The 17,528-nt window shown below is 48.2% G+C and overlaps 1 protein-coding gene across 1 annotated transcript in view; it reads left to right on the top strand.

Annotated features, from left to right (window-relative positions):
- RNF11 (ring finger protein 11) overlaps positions 1 to 17,021 on the top strand; it is a 39,642-nt gene extending 22,621 nt beyond the window's left edge. Inside the window, exons 2-3 of the mRNA XM_066597612.1 lie at positions 12,688 to 12,857; positions 15,477 to 17,021. Of these exons, the coding sequence (XP_066453709.1) occupies positions 12,688 to 12,857; positions 15,477 to 15,648 (342 nt within the window). The 3' untranslated portion in view covers positions 15,649 to 17,021. The remainder of the gene's footprint in view (positions 1 to 12,687; positions 12,858 to 15,476) is intronic.
- Positions 17,022 to 17,528: the final 507 nt, after the last annotated feature.

The raw sequence follows: 17,528 nt of genomic DNA, 5'->3' as shown, positions 1-17,528 counted from the left end.
AAAAAAAAGAGCCAGAAGTGCGCTTTTTAGGTCACCCTGTCTTCAAGAAAAAAAGGCAGTAAAAAACGTTAAAGTCGAATGTATTCCAAAATGGTACCAACGAAACTACAGCACGTCCCGCAAAACTAGAACAGACAAATAAAAAAGCTATTGTGCGCAGAAGATGACGGCAGAAAGTTTATTTTTGAAAAATTAAGCCTGAGTTCACACCGGGCGGCTTTGCCGCGGATTGCCGTTGCATATCCGCTCTGCGGCAAAACCGCTGCATTTGCAGTGCAATGCAGCACAAATGAGTTTTGGAAAAAAGCTGTTCTCACAGTGCAGATTTTTTCCACACAGCCGCAGTGCGGAAATGCAACTGCGTCGCGGTTTTAAAAGCAGCATGTCCATTCTTCTGTCTTTTCCGCAGCGCTTTTTTGTCCATAGACCTCTATGGACGCAGCCAAATCCGCACCAAAATACACTGCAAAATGTAAAAAAGCGCTGCGGGAAAAAACACTTGCGGATTTTTCCGCACGGAAATCCGCGGGAAAACCCGCATGCCAAAATTAACCTTTGAAGCGGTTTTGCCGCAGAAGCAGTTCTTCTGCGGCAAAACCGCAAAGGGAAAAACTGCAGCAAATCCGCCCTGTATGAACCCAGCCTAAATCTTTTTTTAAAAAAAATACTAGTACAGCAAAAAAAAAAAAAAAATCTGTTTGGTATCGTAGTAATCGTATTGACCCATAGAATGACCCATAGAATAAGGTTATCACGTCATTTTTGTTAGTTTGTTCGCAGTGGAAACAAAGTGCACGGAATTTCTTTTTTTTTCCTCCATTTCTCTCCAAGTTTTTCAGTACATTATATGGTACATTAAATAGCACCATTGAAAAATACAACTCGTCCTGCAAAAAACAAGCCTCATACAGGGACGATTTTCTTAAAACGAAAATGGGGAGAAAAAAAAGCCTGGTCACTAAGGGATTAAATAGTTAAAACATCTGTGGCCACTTTTAAATCTCCCGTCTGTAGCTGTCAGATTAAGGAGTTTGTCTGTGAAAGCACAATCCCTTTAAAGCAGTCCTTACACTTAAGGTCCTTAACACTGAGGGAGCAAACAATGACCGAGTCGTTGCATTCCGTTTATACACGCAGATAATAGTTTACATTTCTTCGCCATTCGGTCGTCGACTCGATTGTTTGATTATACTCGTCTGGGTCCCTCACGCTTGCCCCCGGCGCTGTGGCAGGCTGCCGTGTAATCCTCAGCATTGACACAGCACTCTTTCTGGTAACGGGGCTTTGAATACCCCGCCTCCAGCAAGCGAGTGCTGTGATTGGATCACGAGTGCCGCTGGCTTAGCCGCTGCTCGATGAACCAATCACAGCCATTCAGAGATGTCATTCACTGAATGGTTGTGAATGATCGAGCGCCGGTGCCACAGTGTCGGAGGCCAGCGCGAGGGACTTGGACACAGCTGGTTAGGTGAGTTTTGCTGTTTTGTTTGTTTTTGTTTTTTTCATGTAATGCAGCTTAGGGCTTCTTTTCAGGGAAACACGGTAATGTATGTTAGGCTAAAGGGAGACAATGTCCATCTAGTTCAGCCTGTTTCCACCCCCTTTGTTGATCCAGAGCAAGGAGAGAAAAAAAACAAGGAGGCAGAAGCCAATTAGCCCCCTTGGGGGGAAAATTCCTTATTGACTCCATACTAGCAGTCAGAATAATCATCGTTTTAAAAGTTCCTACCTGACATCAACAACCGTAATATCTATATCACCTAATGTCTATAGCCTGTAATATCATAGCGCTCTAGAAAGACACCTACTCCTGTCTTAAACTCCACTATGGCTTTTGCCATCACCACATCCTCAGGCAGAGAGTTCCATAGTCTCACTGCTCTTACAGTAAAGAACCCTCTGCTATGTTGGTGATGGAACCTTCGTTCCTTTAGACGTAGCGGATGCCCTCTTGTTAGCGTTGCATTCAAACGTGTAAACAGCTCATGAGAGAGATCCTTGTATTGTCCCCTAAGGCTGGGTCCACACTGGGCGGATTTGCCGCTGAAATTCCGTCCGGAATTTCGCCACGGCAAAATCCGCCTGCGGCCGCTAATCCCGGGATTAGCCAGCTATGTGGACGAGGTTTCTCAGAAACCCGTGTTGAAGCAGCTGAATACGTCCCGTGTGACCCCAGCCTAATATATTTATACATAGTTATTTGATCGCCCCATAACCGTCTTTTTTCCAGGGTGAATAATCCCAATTTTGACGTTTATTAATTTAGTCGCCCTTCTTTGGACCCCCTCAAGCTCTGCAATGTCTTTCCCCCCGCCCTATGAAATGAGTCCTAGCATGATTTTTCAGAATTTTTGAGGATGCTTGAAATATAAGCCCTACTACCCCTCAGTATAAGCCTTAGTTAGTTAATAAAAAAAAGTCAATTAAAATAGTGTCCAGGCAGCTATACATGTAAAAAAGTTAACTGTTTTGGAGCCAAAGACGCCTCTTGCTGGATGCAGTTTATAAGCAGTTACTGAGGGTAAGGGTGCGGTGTGCCAGCCTCTGGTCTGCAGTAATCGCCACCTCGCAGCTTTTCTTTGGTTTTTCCCCAGTTACGTAACCTGGCACTGCAGCTTCTAGAAACAGCTGGCAGAGATCAATGCGCCGTGCAATAAGCAGTTTGTTGAATCATTTTCATGGAAACTGAAGTGCTATCCTGAGGGTGTATCCACATGGGACCGCTTGGCTGCTACGAGAAATGCCGCAGCGAAGGGGGTGAGATCTAAACCAACCCGGTCCGCCCACTAAGGACCCGACACGCTGCGCAGGCTTACTCTATAGGGTGTCCATTCTGAGGGTGTTGCACGCGGGTGCAGTCCACGCCAGAAGAAAACACGGGATTCGCTTCAGAATTTTGCATCAGAACACCGGGACTAACTTACGGTTTTCTGCAGCAAATATATGGTGCAGAATATGTTATATAAGCATTATGCTGCGGATGCAGAAGGTGAAATCGGTGACAAATATGTAACCTTTTCACAACAAATCTGACAACCCGCGACATTTGGTGGGGTCTGGACAGCTGCGGATTGCCAGCAGATAGTCTGGATTTTCTGCACAGTGGACCAGCTGCGTTGGCTGCGACCTCGTCTGTTGATGCATAATTGCACAGAGACGATTATGCACGGCCCTATTATGTGTTTCCTGGACTTGCTATCACAATCACCATCGCAGACCTCTATGGTCAGATTGTATTGAAGTGCACCCAATGTAGAATCCTAGAATGTCCTGTTGTGGGATTACTTGTATGTAACTCACTGCTTTATGGGTAATCATTTCTGCTAAAATGGTATTCGATCAATGTTTGGTGGTGGGGTCTCTGTGGATCTACAGAGTAAAGGGACTTTGATGCTCTGGCGATTACCCAGGCACCACACTCTCATATGGGTAAGCCCTACATGAAGGGGACCTTTCTATTGTGATCATCAGCAAAATCCTAAGTGTTAGACCCACGCTGACTGAACACTGGTGGGCTACCCTAAGGATAGGTCCTCAATCTCTCTAAGACCCAGAAGCCCTTTTTTAAAAAAACACAACCTGTTTACTTAATATAGTTGTCCAGCTGCTGCTCACGGAAACTCCTCTTAAAGGGTTGTCCCACATTTGTCTGCTTGGCTGGGGAAAGCAGGACAGCTCCATACATTGCGCAGTGGCTTGGGTTGGTACTGCAGATCATGTCCACTCTAATAGGACTAAGCCTGCAGTACCAACATGGGCCACTCCACAATTTATGAAGATGACTGCTTCCTGCTGCAAAATTGCCAGAGGTGGGACGACTCCTTCAACATGTAACTGTACTATTCAAAAAACTGTTGCCATGTCAGCCGTCTCTTTATCTGTTCGTTAGAGCTGGGCAATTAAATTAGATTAATCTCCATTATTCCTGAGGTACAATTAAGAACTCATCAGAATTGTGCAATTGAGGTTAGCCCTGCCCCTGTGGGTGGGACTAATATCAGGCTGGGGGAGGGGGTGCAGGATGCATGATACATCATGGTTATATGGGGGCTGTGAATACATGGGGGAAGGGGTATTAAATGGCAACTGTGATGTTAGGGGGCAGTTATATGGGGGCTGTGATGACTGGGAGTAAGAGAATACATTGAAACTGTAATGAGGGCAGATGGGACAGTATTGGGGGCTGTAATGACCTGGGGGGGACAATATGTGGGGGCTGTGACTGGGGGATGGGACAGTATTGGGGGCTGTAATGACCTGGGGGGGGGGGCAAGGGACAATATGTGGGGGCTGTGATGACTGGGGGGATGGCACAGTATGTGGGGGCTGTGATGACTGGGGGGATGGGACAGTATGTGGGGGCTGTGATGACTGGGGGGATGGCACAGTATGTGGGGGCTGTGATGACTGGGGGGATGGGACAGTATGTGGGGGCTGTGATGACTGGGGGGATGGGACAGTATGTGGGGGCTTTGATGACTGGGGGGATGGGACAGTATGTGGGGGCTTTGATGACTGGGGGGATGGGACAGTATGTGGGGGCTTTGATGACTGGGGGGATGGGACAGTATGTGGGGGCTTTGATGACTGGGGGGATGGGACAGTATGTGGGGGCTTTGATGACTGGGGGGATGGGACAGTATGTGGGGGCTTTGATGACTGGGGGGATGGGACAGTATGTGGGGGCTTTGATGACTGGGGGGATGGGACAGTATGTGGGGGCTTTGATGACTGGGGGGATGGGACAGTATGTGGGGGCTGTGATGACTGGGGGGATGGGACAGTATGCGGGGGCTGTGATGACTGGGGGGATGGGACAGTATGCGGGGGCTGTGATGGCCCGGGGGGACGGGACAGTATGCGGGGGCTGTGATGACCCGGGGGGACGGGACAGTATGCGGGGGCTGTGATGACCCGGGGGGACGGGACAGTATGCGGGGGCTGTGATGACCCGGGGGGACGGGACAGTATGCGGGGGCTGTGATGACCCGGGGGAACGGGACAGTATGCGGGGGCTGTGATGACCCGGGGGGACGGGACAGTATGCGGGGGCTGTGATGACCCGGGGGGACGGGACAGTATGCGGGGGCTGTGATGACCCGGGGGGACGGGACAGTATGCGGGGGCTGTGATGACCCGGGGCGACGGGACAGTATGCGGGGGCTGTGATGACCCGGGGCGACGGGACAGTATGCGGGGGGCTGTGATGACCCGGGGCGACGGGACAGTATGCGGGGGCTGTGATGACCCGGGGCGACGGGACAGTATGCGGGGGCTGTGATGACCCGGGGGGACGGGACAGTATGCGGGGGCTGTGATGACCCGGGGGGACGGGACAGTATGCGGGGGCTGTGATGACCCGGGGGGACGGGACAGTATGCGGGGGCTGTGATGACCCGGGGGGACGGGACAGTATGCGGGGGCTGTGATGACCTGGGGGGACGGGACAGTATGCGGGGGGCTGTGATGACCTGGGGGGACGGGACAGTATGCGGGGGCTGTGATGACCTGGGGGGACGGGACAGTATGCGGGGGCTGTGATGACCTGGGGGGACGGGACAGTATGCGGGGGCTGTGATGACCTGGGGGGACGGGACAGTATGCGGGGGGCTGTGATGACCTGGGGGGACGGGACAGTATGCGGGGGGCTGTGATGACCTGGGGGGACGGGACAGTATGCGGGGGGCTGTGATGACCTGGGGGGACGGGACAGTATGCGGGGGGCTGTGATGACCTGGGGGGACGGGACAGTATGCGGGGGCTGTGATGACCTGGGGGGACGGGACAGTATGCGGGGGCTGTGATGACCTGGGGGGACGGGACAGTATGCGGGGGCTGTGATGACCTGGGGGGACGGGACAGTATGCGGGGGCTGTGATGACCTGGGGGGGATGGGACAGTATGTGGGGGCTGTGATGACCTGGGGGGACGGGACAGTATGTGGGGTTCTGCGATGACCTGGGGGGACGGGACAGTATGCAGGGGCTGTGATGACTGGGGGGATGGGACAGTATGTGGGGTTCTGCTGGAAGACATTATGGGGGGGACGGGACAATATATGTATGTAATTTTAGTTTATTTAGCAACAAAAAAAGAACATTGGGAAGAGATTAAAGACAATTGGGGTTTTAATTTTTGGCCAGATCAGCCACCCCTACCAAACCTCATATGAGAAGAGCACCAGATAATCTTTAGGGTGGTTTCTCACTGGTGATAAAATCACACAATGCCAGAGTGAGTGAAAATGCAGAATTATGAAAATCATGCTTTTCAATGGTTTCTTTCACGTTTGCAATGTTTTCATTCCTGCGATGTTGCTTAAAAACAAAAATCATAGCCTGTCCTATCTCTCTGCGTTTTTGTTTTTTTTTAATCTCCCATGTTTCCCTACAGAGCTTCCTTTTTATCGCATTGCAAATCACGAACTTGTGTTTTTAACATTAGAAAGTCCTATTGACTTTGGTGCTAAAAAAAAAGCGTGAGGAAAGCGCAAGCGGCAGCGATGGTTTTGCGAGAAAATGCACTATTGTCACTCAAAAATCACAGGAAAAAAGACACTTTTCTCGCGGCAGAATTGCGATCGGCAGTGTGATGGAGCCCTGAGTCCTAACGAGGCAGTTGGCAGAGCTGCACCAGATCACCCACCTGGTCGAATCCCACCCCAGGTCACCATAGAGTAAGGAAACAATGTTCCTGGATGTTGGTATCTCCTTATATCAAGCTTTATTGTAGCCCCGTACAGCCACAACAGCGTTGGGAGCGGCTCCTAACAAGCCCAGACACTGTGGAACTACAGGAAAATCAGGTGTGAGGAGATGCTGACGACCAGGAACCTTGTTTGTCATAGGGATCTGTCAAATGTTTTTTGATCAGTGGTGTCTGTTTGCTGAGAGCCCCGCTGATCACTACAATACAGCAGCTGAAGTACCGTCTTTGCTCGTTAGTTGACTTTCTTTTGAACTCCTCTTCAGCCGAGTCCATACAGTAAGGATAAGACTCACTGAAATACAAACCACTAAACCACCAGGGCCTTACATTTTCAATATGTCATCCAAACCTCCCTTGACCCTCCCACACACTTGCATGTTCCGCTCTGAATGAGAAGGACTGCCACAATCCTCTATAGACTTATCATTCGGAGAAGAACAATATCGGGTTTGTTGAAATCCAACTTGACCAATCCTTCCATCCCCGACCTCTGCCGTTGGAGAGTCACTAGGCCCCCCCATACGCATTACATGGTCAGCCGGTCCCATCAGGTTCTGCTGACAGTAATCTCATGTGTATGGTTGTCTTAAAGGGAACTTGTTATGTCGTATAAATGTCATAAACTAAGTTAAGGTGCTTGTAGGACAGAAGGAAGAACCTGAGGATGTGCTTTTTATACTTACCCGGCTCCCCATTCTTGACTTGTCACCAGTTGAGGTTGGCACTGGTCAGACTCTTCTTCAGGCGGTGCACTGTTCTCTGAGAGTGCGCAAAGAAAAGAGACTGAACCAGCACTGACTTCCCTGTCCTATAACCCCATAACTTACTTTATGGTACTTTTGAGGATCTGACAGTTTCCTTCTTAAATAGGTTTATCAAAATATAACGTTATCCCTTATAACTTTATGACCGGTGGGGTATAGACTGTTCGAACAACCACCGATCCCGAGAGCGAGGGTCCTGATGGTCCACACATGAATACAGTGAGAGCACTGGAGATTGGCAAGTGCTTGTGTATGTACCACCAGTACCCCCGTTCTCTGGCTTGGTGGGGGCCACACTGGTCTGGCACTACCGGTCATAAAGTTAGTTTATATTCTCTGTGTAGGGAATAGCGTTGGATCTTGTTACAAACCCACTAAGACTAGCACACTAATATAATGGAAAATAGGCTTGGGCTGGTTTCACATCTGCGTTGGGGGTTCTGTTTTCCTGCTCCGTTCGGGGAGCAGGAAATAAAAATCACCATGAACGGAGGTTCCAACGCAGATGTGAAACCGGCCTTCGTTGGAGGGATCATAGGGTTGCACTTTGTGTCTGGTCTCTAGATCTGGCTGCAGGGCTCTTTAAGTTCAGAGGGTCCTTGATTTACCTATTAGTGAGAAGAGCTTCTTGCACTTGAGCTGAGAAAACTGGATACTTGTACAATACCTCCGGGAGAACAGGATCTCCAAACAATACCTGATATGTGCGGTTCTGGGATTATAAGAGCCCACGGATGAACCCTCTTGCCATGGCCTACCTTTCAATATTAATAGCTACTAATGGTGATTGCAAGGGATGACACTGAGGTGGCTCTGCTCCCCCATGGGATTGTCTGCGCCATCAACTTTACAGCAAATTGTACTTTTGTTTGTAAAATCCTGTTTCATATGACTGCAACGTATGAGGATATACTAAGAAATGACTGCGCCAGTTGAACAGACTCTTAACATCCCCACATTGAAGGTTTCCGATGGTTACTGATTGCCTTATGCACGCTGCACTTCAGTAGGTAACTGTAGTCTGACATTGCATGCCGTTCTGGCTGACCAGTGCTGATCATGGGGGCAGCATGTAGTGTCTTAGACTAATTTTGCATAGTAATGTACAGTGTGCATTAGAAGCGGTGCAGCCATCTGTGTTTGTCCAGATCTGGAGGGTCACTTTAGGGTAAGGCTCACACGAGTGCGTCGGTATAGCTTATTCCATGCGCTTATTACGCTGTACCAATGTCCCATAGGCTGCTATGTAATTGCTCCCACAAATAAGGTGCGCAAGAAAAATCGCAGCATGGTTCATCTTGGCGCATATTGCACACACATACCCGCCAAGATAGTACATGGCTATGGGCGGTACGCAGCCAGTATGCTTGCGAATATTTCGCAGCCTTAGGTGTGTAATTCTGCAACCCCTTGCGTGCAGACCCTCGGGAGTCCGGCGGCCCGGGGAGCGTTGCCCTCGGGAGTCCGGCGGCCCGGGGAGCGTTGCCCTCGGGAGTCCGGCGGCCCGGGGAGCGTTGCCCTCGGGAGTCCGGCGGCCCGGGGAGCGTTGCCCTCGGGAGTCCGGCGGCCCGGGGAGCGTTGCCCTCGGGAGTCCGGCGGCCCGGGGAGCGTTGCCCTCGGGAGTCCGGCGGCCCGGGGAGCGTTGCCCTCGGGAGTCCGGCGGCCCGGGGAGCGTTGCCCTCGGGAGTCCGGCGGCCCGGGGAGCGTTGCCCTCGGGAGTCCGGCGGCCCGGGGAGCGTTGCCCTCGGGAGTCCGGCGGCCCGGGGAGCGTTGCCCTCGGGAGTCCGGCGGCCCGGGGAGCGTTGCCCTCGGGAGTCCCGCGCCATGCCCACCACTAATGCTCGTAGTTTACTACTTGTCATCAGGCTGCCGTTGCAAGTCCTGGTGCAGCCCACCAATAAACTGTAAACCGTGAGCATTGGCCTCCAGCGCTCGTGTAATAGCACCCTTAACAGCTTTTGCTGATTGCTGGTTTTCCCTTTGGGCGGTGGACTGCATGTACATTATGTTTCTTACCAGAAGAAGAGATCCTTTCAAGTATGAAGCTATTCCTGAGGGCTTGACAATTACACAACTGTTTTACAGTCAAATGAGCTTGCATTTCTTGAGAGCTCGGAGTGCTGGGAGGGATATGGAAGCAGAAGCCTCTTTTATTGCACGTGTGTCAGCAGTCTGGTGATTTAATGGTGTAAGACAGCAGCAACTGGCATGGCCTCCGGAGACAGCTGGCCTGGGAGGAGACTCGGCTGTCTGGCACATTGCATCTTAAGCCTGGGCTGCCTGACCAGGCAGACTCCTGAGATAATTGGATGTGTCAGACCTCTCAATCCAACTCCAGCTGAAGACCTGACATGAAGACTTGCAGAAAACAATTGATTCCAGTTACATAAACTAATTAGTGACAGTGTGAAAATGCCTAACTTTATCCGCTATATTGCTTTGGCTTGGCCAAGCCACTGACTACGGCTCTGTGAAGTGAGACAGTGTGTTCGGCGGCGAGCCTTTTTATGGAAGACGCTGTGACTGTACTTGCTGTGTTCAGCGGCATGGCAAAGCCTCCCTTTGTGGCCCGTTAGAAAGTGCAACCTCTGAGCTGATGCATATCGAATCGGACCAGTCTCCATGCCTTGGGCGGCAGCATGGTCTTTTACGTCTTTGTGAGTAGAGAGTATTGCTCTTTGTTAGAGCTTTGTCAGATTATCCAGCTCCTTCTGCATTGGGCTAACTATGTGAAAACTTTTTTTTCAGTATGTTAACTTTTGTACAAGGCGAAACATCCCTATCACTGAACATCTTGACAAGTGGCAGATTTCCATTGCAAACATTTGTACTGCTGAAATGCACCCCGTTTGTCAGAAATTGCAAGCAAAATCCCAAGCAAAAACATAAACAAATTGGGTGTGATCATTGCTCCTCAGTGAAAGCATAGGAACAATTAGCGCTGGGACGACTGTTGGGCGCTAAGGCACCCAGTAGTTATCACTTCTACAGAAACCCTACAGGCCCTTTTACACACAAAGATAATCGCTTAAACGGCGGAACAACTAAACAAAATGACAACATTTTTGCATAAAATTACAGGTAAGGATAAGGACTCTGTTTCCCTCATTAGCTAAAGTAAGCTTTGTAGAAGGAGAACTAGTTGTTTGCTCAGGTGGGCCTGTGTTTATGCGAGGGATTATCTGGCCTGCAGGATTCCATTGTCTTCTCTCAGCAGAGTAAACAATGCACTCATTATGTATGCAAGGCAAATGCAATGAGTACATTGTTTAGTCGTCAAGCCGCTCAAAATAATAAACCATTTCCATTCAAATTGAGCGATTTTTTGAACAGCCTGACAACTATTTTTATGCCGGCTAAAGGCCCATTTACACGAGCAGATAATCGCTCAAAGATCACTCAAACGACAGCAAGGGGCAGTTGTATTACCTGCTGGTCGCCTGTGCCAATCTACATTCAATCTGCCAAACCTGGGTACCATTTTTGGTTGTCCAGGATGGCCGACACAATCTTCAGACTACATGGTCCCCATTGTGCATTAGTAGTGTTAGACCACTAATGCACTATACCTGCTTGCTGATTGGCCAGCACTGCTCATGTGATCAGTGCTGGCCTTTCAGGGAGCAATGCATATTGTGCTTTAGGTAGTTAGAAAATTGTGGTGGACATCTTGCATTGACAAAAATGGGGCCTGGAACCAGTGATTCGGAGGAACAAGGGCAGAGAAGAGCGGCAGCTAATACATACACCACCTCTAGTATGATGACAGACTTCAGTCCTGGGACCAGAGGGTTACATTGAGATACCAAGACTGCTCACCTTGCTGATTGATTTGCTCTAATACAGCACTCATAAATATGTACATTGTCTCCATATCGCTCCATGTACCATTGAACATCATAGAACACAAGTATTCCCCCCTACAGGCATATGCTGCACATGCTGTATACATCCTACATAATGGACCGACTCCAAGACTGATTCTTTGGAAAATAAACCTCATCGTCTGTTCGACTGATCTTGAAAGTGATTCATTTTTGTCAACTACTTCTATTTGAGAGTATGTTGTCAACGTAACTCATCTGGGATGACTAGTAATTATTAGGAAATTATAGTACCAGTGTTTCTAATGGCGCAATGCGCCACACAGCTCTGCTACATGCATGTCGTGGACACACAGCACTGCTGCTTACATTGTTCATCCCATACAACAGGGATGAGAAGCAGCACAGCACTGGAGATGAAGGACCTGTGATGACGTCACCGTCGTGGTCCGCCCCTGATCACATGACGGTGATGCTCATACCGAGTAAATGACTTGCATGCTCCGCCCCCTGATCACAACATGGTGACGTCATCAAAGGTCCTTCATTGCCACTGAGGGAGCTACATGCTCTGCCTCTTATGATAGTGATGTCATCAAAGGTCCTGCATCCTTGCGCAGTTTCCAGACTACAAACCGCCTGCTGCCTCAGCTGCTATGGAATACTAATTAACGCCTAGCTGCACAGCAGCCGTGTGCGTACAGGACCTATGTCAGTCGTGATCGGGGGTGGAGCATGTAACTCACTGGGGATGAATGACCTTTGATGTCACAATTGTGATCAGGGGCGAGCATCTAAGTCACTCACAAACTCGTGCATGGATGGACAGGTCATAGTAGTTTGACTAGTAATTATTAGGACATTGTTGTCTTCTGTCAGGACTGCTGAGTTGTGGCTTCTGAGATAATAACGGCTTAGTTGTATTCTCAGTTTATTTTTGTCCTCCCCTTCCAAGAGCCCTAACTGTGGTGTTCTTCTGTCGGCCGGACTCTGTTTTACATATGTTGTAGGACCTTCGATGATGTCACCAGGGGGCGGAGCATGAGAAGCACTCACATACAAACATTAGGACAAGTGGTCGTTAGTAGTTTGATATTCACAAAGGTTTTCTAGCAGAAGTTTCCAAGCAAACGTTATTCTGTGGAATTATGCTGGACTTCTTAATTTCAGATAATTAGTTTTGTTAGTGCAGAACAAGCAGTTTACAGCCGACATCACTTTTAGTCTGACTCAGGCTTTGCTTTACTAGCCGTGAAATACCAGAAGGAACAATCATCTGCACTGATGGTTTTGGTGCTTCTACTTAAAATCTCCTGTATTGGTTTGCTTTGTGTTTTTTATTTTATCTTTATTTATTTTTTAATGTTGGCATTTCCCCTTCTGTCTTCTAGGAGCAGGCTCCGGTGCCCGTGTATCACCCAACACCAAGCCAGACACGTCTAGCTACTCAGCTGACAGAGGAGGAACAGATCAGAATAGCGCAACGAATAGGTCTTATTCAGCACCTGCCCAAGGGAGTGTATGATCCCGGGAGAGATGGGTCAGAGAAGAAGATCAGAGAGTGAGTGTTCATGTCCATACATCCATCCCACCTAGGCTTGACTTATCCGGGCGTCATGGCTCCATTCTGCGAGGTTTCCACTGCCTCCGGCACGTAAAATATATGGTAGATATTAGGGTGTTCCAGAGCTTTGTGTTGCGCATAGTGTTAAGGCAGCAGAAATGCAGACCTAAGCTCTCGCTCACGACCTGAAGGTTGCGAGTTCAATCCCTGCATGGTTCAACTAATGGCTCGAGGTCAACTCAGCCTTCCATCCTTCTGAGGTCGGTTAAATGAGGGGGGTAGTTAATAAAATTACCTGAAAGCCCTGCGGAATAAGTTAGCGCTATACAAATAAGACTTTTTTTTCCCCTCCACGCAAATACTATTGATGACCTATGCTCAGGATTGATTGGTCATCAATAGTTGATTAGCTGGAATCCAATGCATGAGGCCTGTCGGATCAGCTGATTGGGCTCCCGTTGTGTGCCAAAATACAGAGGGGTTGGAGCAGAAACAATTATATTCCACCCTTGTATAGTGGCCGCACTTGTAATTGTAGATGCCGCTTTCAACTGCTTCCATCCTGTTTCCCTGTGTATTGCTGTGCTGACAGTAGGCAACCAATTAGCCGGGGTCCCAAGCGGCAAACTCCAGCCGATCAACTATTGGTGGCCTGCCTTGAGGATAGGTCATCAATAGTATTTGCATGGAAAACCTCTTTTAAATTGGAAGCTTTATTGGCCGACTATATCAACGAGATCTGTTCCAAAACATGAAACTTATGGTGCCAGTGTGAACAAAGCCCCCCCCCCAAAAAACCTTTCCATAAGAAAGCACTTCTAAAAGGAGTCATCTGTGGCCTTATTAACCCAAGTTTTGTAAGACTCCTGTCTCCAGAGGTGCTGGGTGTCTAACTCCACCAACATATACTTTGCAAGAGATTTTCATCCAAGAAGGTCCAATGGCCCCATATGCACATAGGAACATTAGAGTATTTCACTAGAAATGGGGATCGGCATTTAATGTCTGAGAGCAGCTTTACCCTTGGATGAACACAGACCTACAGAAAGGAGTCCCAGACGCACAAGTCGAATGAGATCACATAGCCGAGCGTCTCCTGTGTGTCGCTCGGCATTGCCTCAGATCTGCAGGGAGTAGTCATGATGGTAAACCTTGTTTATGCATGATCTTATATGGATGAAGCAGAGCTGAGTGTACCACTTAAATGGCAATACAGTACTTTACATATACCACTTCACTGGGACTGTGATAGTGATGGCCTATCCTTAGCAGATCGATGGGGGTCAGCTGAATGAAGGGTCCACAGCTCTCTAGCAAGCGTCATGTCCCCTTCATTGTTTACCAGGTACATTTGGTGGTGACTGTACCTGGTACCTGTATTGCAGCTCAGTCTCATTCATTTGATTTGGTGTGAATGGCAATGAGCTTTAATTCAGACACAGCCACTGCACAAGGTACGGAGAGCTGCCTGGTAAACAGTGAAGGGGATGTGGCGCTTCTAGGAGTCCCAGAAAAACCTTCAATGAGAATCACGAAGGGCCTTTTTACATGAAACGATTATCGTTGAGATTCGTGCGATCCAGCGGTAATCTTTTAGTGTAAACACTGCCAGCAACTGAACGACGAACCATAACTTATTTGCTTATCGTTCGTCCAATTTAGGCAGGCATAAAAATCAGACTATTGGCTTGTGTAAGCAAGTAGTTGTTTACCTGTGAACTGCCTGTTTGCTTCCAGCCATCCGCTTCCATTCACAGTGATCGCCGCCGCCATTCCTTGAGCGATGATGGCTCCTTTGTGAAGGTACAGGAGCAATAGTCATTGGGATGACTGTCAGGTGCCTAAGTGACCAACAATTGTACCATCTAAGGACCCTAAGCAATATCTGTCGCCAACCATCTTGCCATCTAATGATTTAGACTACCTAATTGGTCATTGACTTGACGAGCCTGTACAAACTACTATAGTACTGCCCCTATGTAGAAGATGTAGCTCAGGAGACGGGGGGATTAGTTCAAACCAATACAATGCAGAGCATGAGATGGTGCAGCATGCCAGGGGTTTTCTCTTATGCAAATCAATGACCTACACTGATCTGTGTATAGTGTCTGGACAACCGTACGCCAATGATTCCTTTGTCATAATGGAGATGAGCAGCATCAGATATGTCTGGAAATTGCATATCACCCTTACTATTTGCATGTTAATGCAAAGGTGAAAATGTTTTTTTTTTTTAACCTCCAGTTTCCCTATCTGGCACTCATCTGCCATACATGATATTGGGCTTTTAGAGGAATTTTCCCACAATGATCTCTATTGGTATTGCAAACCACGTTTCCAATTAAATAAATGCAATCATGGACTACAATACCAAACTGGGCCACTGCAGTGGGAATGGAGCTGTCTGTTTACTGCAGAAATCAGCTTCGTGCCTGAGTGCAGCAGCCCAGCAAACCACTGATCAGCAGAGGTTTTGAGCAGCAAACTCCTACCGATCTGCAATTGATTGTCTATCCTGAGGATAGCCATGTAACTGGACAACATCATTATTAAAGACCAGAATAATATGTGATCTCTAATTTACTCTGAGGACTAATTATCTTCTCTTGCTTGCAGGTGCGTGATCTGTATGATGGACTTTGTGTATGGCGACCCCATACGATTCCTACCCTGTATGCACATTTACCATATGGACTGTATAGACGACTGGCTAATGCGTTCCTTCACTTGCCCTTCCTGCATGGAGCCGGTCGATGCAGCACTGCTTTCCTCTTACGAGACTAACTGAGCCTCTCCTGGACATCGCGAACAAGACATGGCTGCTGAGGGCTCAGCTTGTTTGGGCCCCAAGATCCACGCCATAGGGATTAGAAAAAATGCACACTGGCCCCAGAACCCACATATCTGCTGGCAATCTAGAGCATACACAAAATATTCGACATCGTCTTCTCCCGCAGACTTTTACCGTCAGATTGAAGTAGCAGCGGCTCCCGATAACGACCGACTCCTCTTGGGGCTTCACACGTGCACAATAACCGCTGCCCGGTCTCCTTACATGTTCCTCTCGTTGGATACAAGGCCCGACTAGTACGGTCCACGCTGATCATGATTTCCTTGTCCGGCTTCTACTTCCCACAAGTACTCGGCACCTTCCTCCCGTAATAATCTGTTATGTTGTGAATTTGTGGAGGTTCGTGTCTATCAATGTATGGGGTGAAATCTTGCCTTGTGTTGGACATTGTCTCAAGTATCAGGACTGGAATGGCGCGATCCAACCAGAACTGCAGTCTTATCGTCTTATTTTTCCAATGTGGACGTTCACAAGAGGAGCTGCTCGTTCATCCGAACATTTTTTTTTGCTTATTTTTATTTTTTTTTGTTATTTTAAGCCTATAAGGGGGTACCGAAACAAAGTATAGCTCCACCCTCTCCACCTCGTACTATACCTCTCAACACATATAGTGGCGGGCCAGGGTGGGATTAAAACGGACAAACTTGCTTGCCCCTCTGGGCACCCTCTTGTGCCAAATCGGACAAAGGACTGGCACTCAAAACTAGTTTTAACCCTTCGGCTCCCAGAAACGGCCGCATCGGAGGGGGCTTCTGGCGGCTTCCTAGAGCGGAGGAGGAGGAGATATTTGCACCTTTTATTATATTATTATAATTATTATATTATTTCTTTCCATTGGAAATGGAATTCCATGGCCTTAGGTCTCTTGTTAAAGTGAAGTTTGATATATTGCAGGACAGGCTCCTCATCCGTGCGGCGCTACGTACCTAGAAAGAGCCGGCACCAGTTTCGTGTTGCAAAAAAAAAAAAAAAAAAGGTAGAATCATGCGACGCTTGATCCATTAACCAAACATCGACTCAGTTTTGTCCAATCGTGTAGGACTTACGTCGCATATTCTTTTTTACGATTTTTGTGTTTATTAACCCCTTCCCCGTCAGAGGACCCCCAGCCCGCACCATGACTCGGGTTAGTCGCTGACTCCGGAGGGATTAACCTTCTTCATTCGTGTTACATTTATGTTCATGTAATCACTACGGTATATGTTTATTTTCTTTTTTTTTTCCAATGTCTAAACTGTATTTCCATCAGCCTTTCAGCGGTGTTGCTAGCTCAGCATCAGATTAAAGCTGTGTATTCGGAAGGTTTAAAACCCTGACTTGGCTCTATTTCAAAAACGCCTAATACCCGGCAATGAATAGTCCCTGTTCTCAGCATTTCAGCTCCCAAATCTGCAGCTCGTGCTGATGCGTCTGTTACAGTACGGGCCGGTCTGGTCAATAAGATGCCTTGTTTATAGCTGACATTTTTACAGTGAGTTGAGGTCATTCTACATTCTCGCTGCCTGGTGGGCTCCGCAGCTGTCGAGGCTATAAACTGTGGCGGGATCACTAGTATAATGTATCGCACCTAGGACTGACGGCTCATTGTTCCATATAGGAGAATAATCGACGTCATAGCTTTATAGCTTGCAATGCATATTTTTTAGGATCAATGGAGGTTGCTGTATTGGGCAGTCTAATGATTAATACCCTCATCTGATAACGATTTTTGCTATACGTTGTTGGCAGACATGTTGAAAATTAGTTAAAAGCATGAATGCATAGTTACTGAACGCCCTAGGGCTGCCTTTGCATGGCGAGAAAATTGGGCGAGATTT

This window comes from Eleutherodactylus coqui, chromosome 3 (genome assembly GCF_035609145.1).
Source record: "Eleutherodactylus coqui strain aEleCoq1 chromosome 3, aEleCoq1.hap1, whole genome shotgun sequence".
Taxonomy (NCBI): domain Eukaryota; kingdom Metazoa; phylum Chordata; class Amphibia; order Anura; family Eleutherodactylidae; genus Eleutherodactylus; species Eleutherodactylus coqui.
This window is presented reverse-complemented; position numbering and strand designations above follow the sequence as displayed.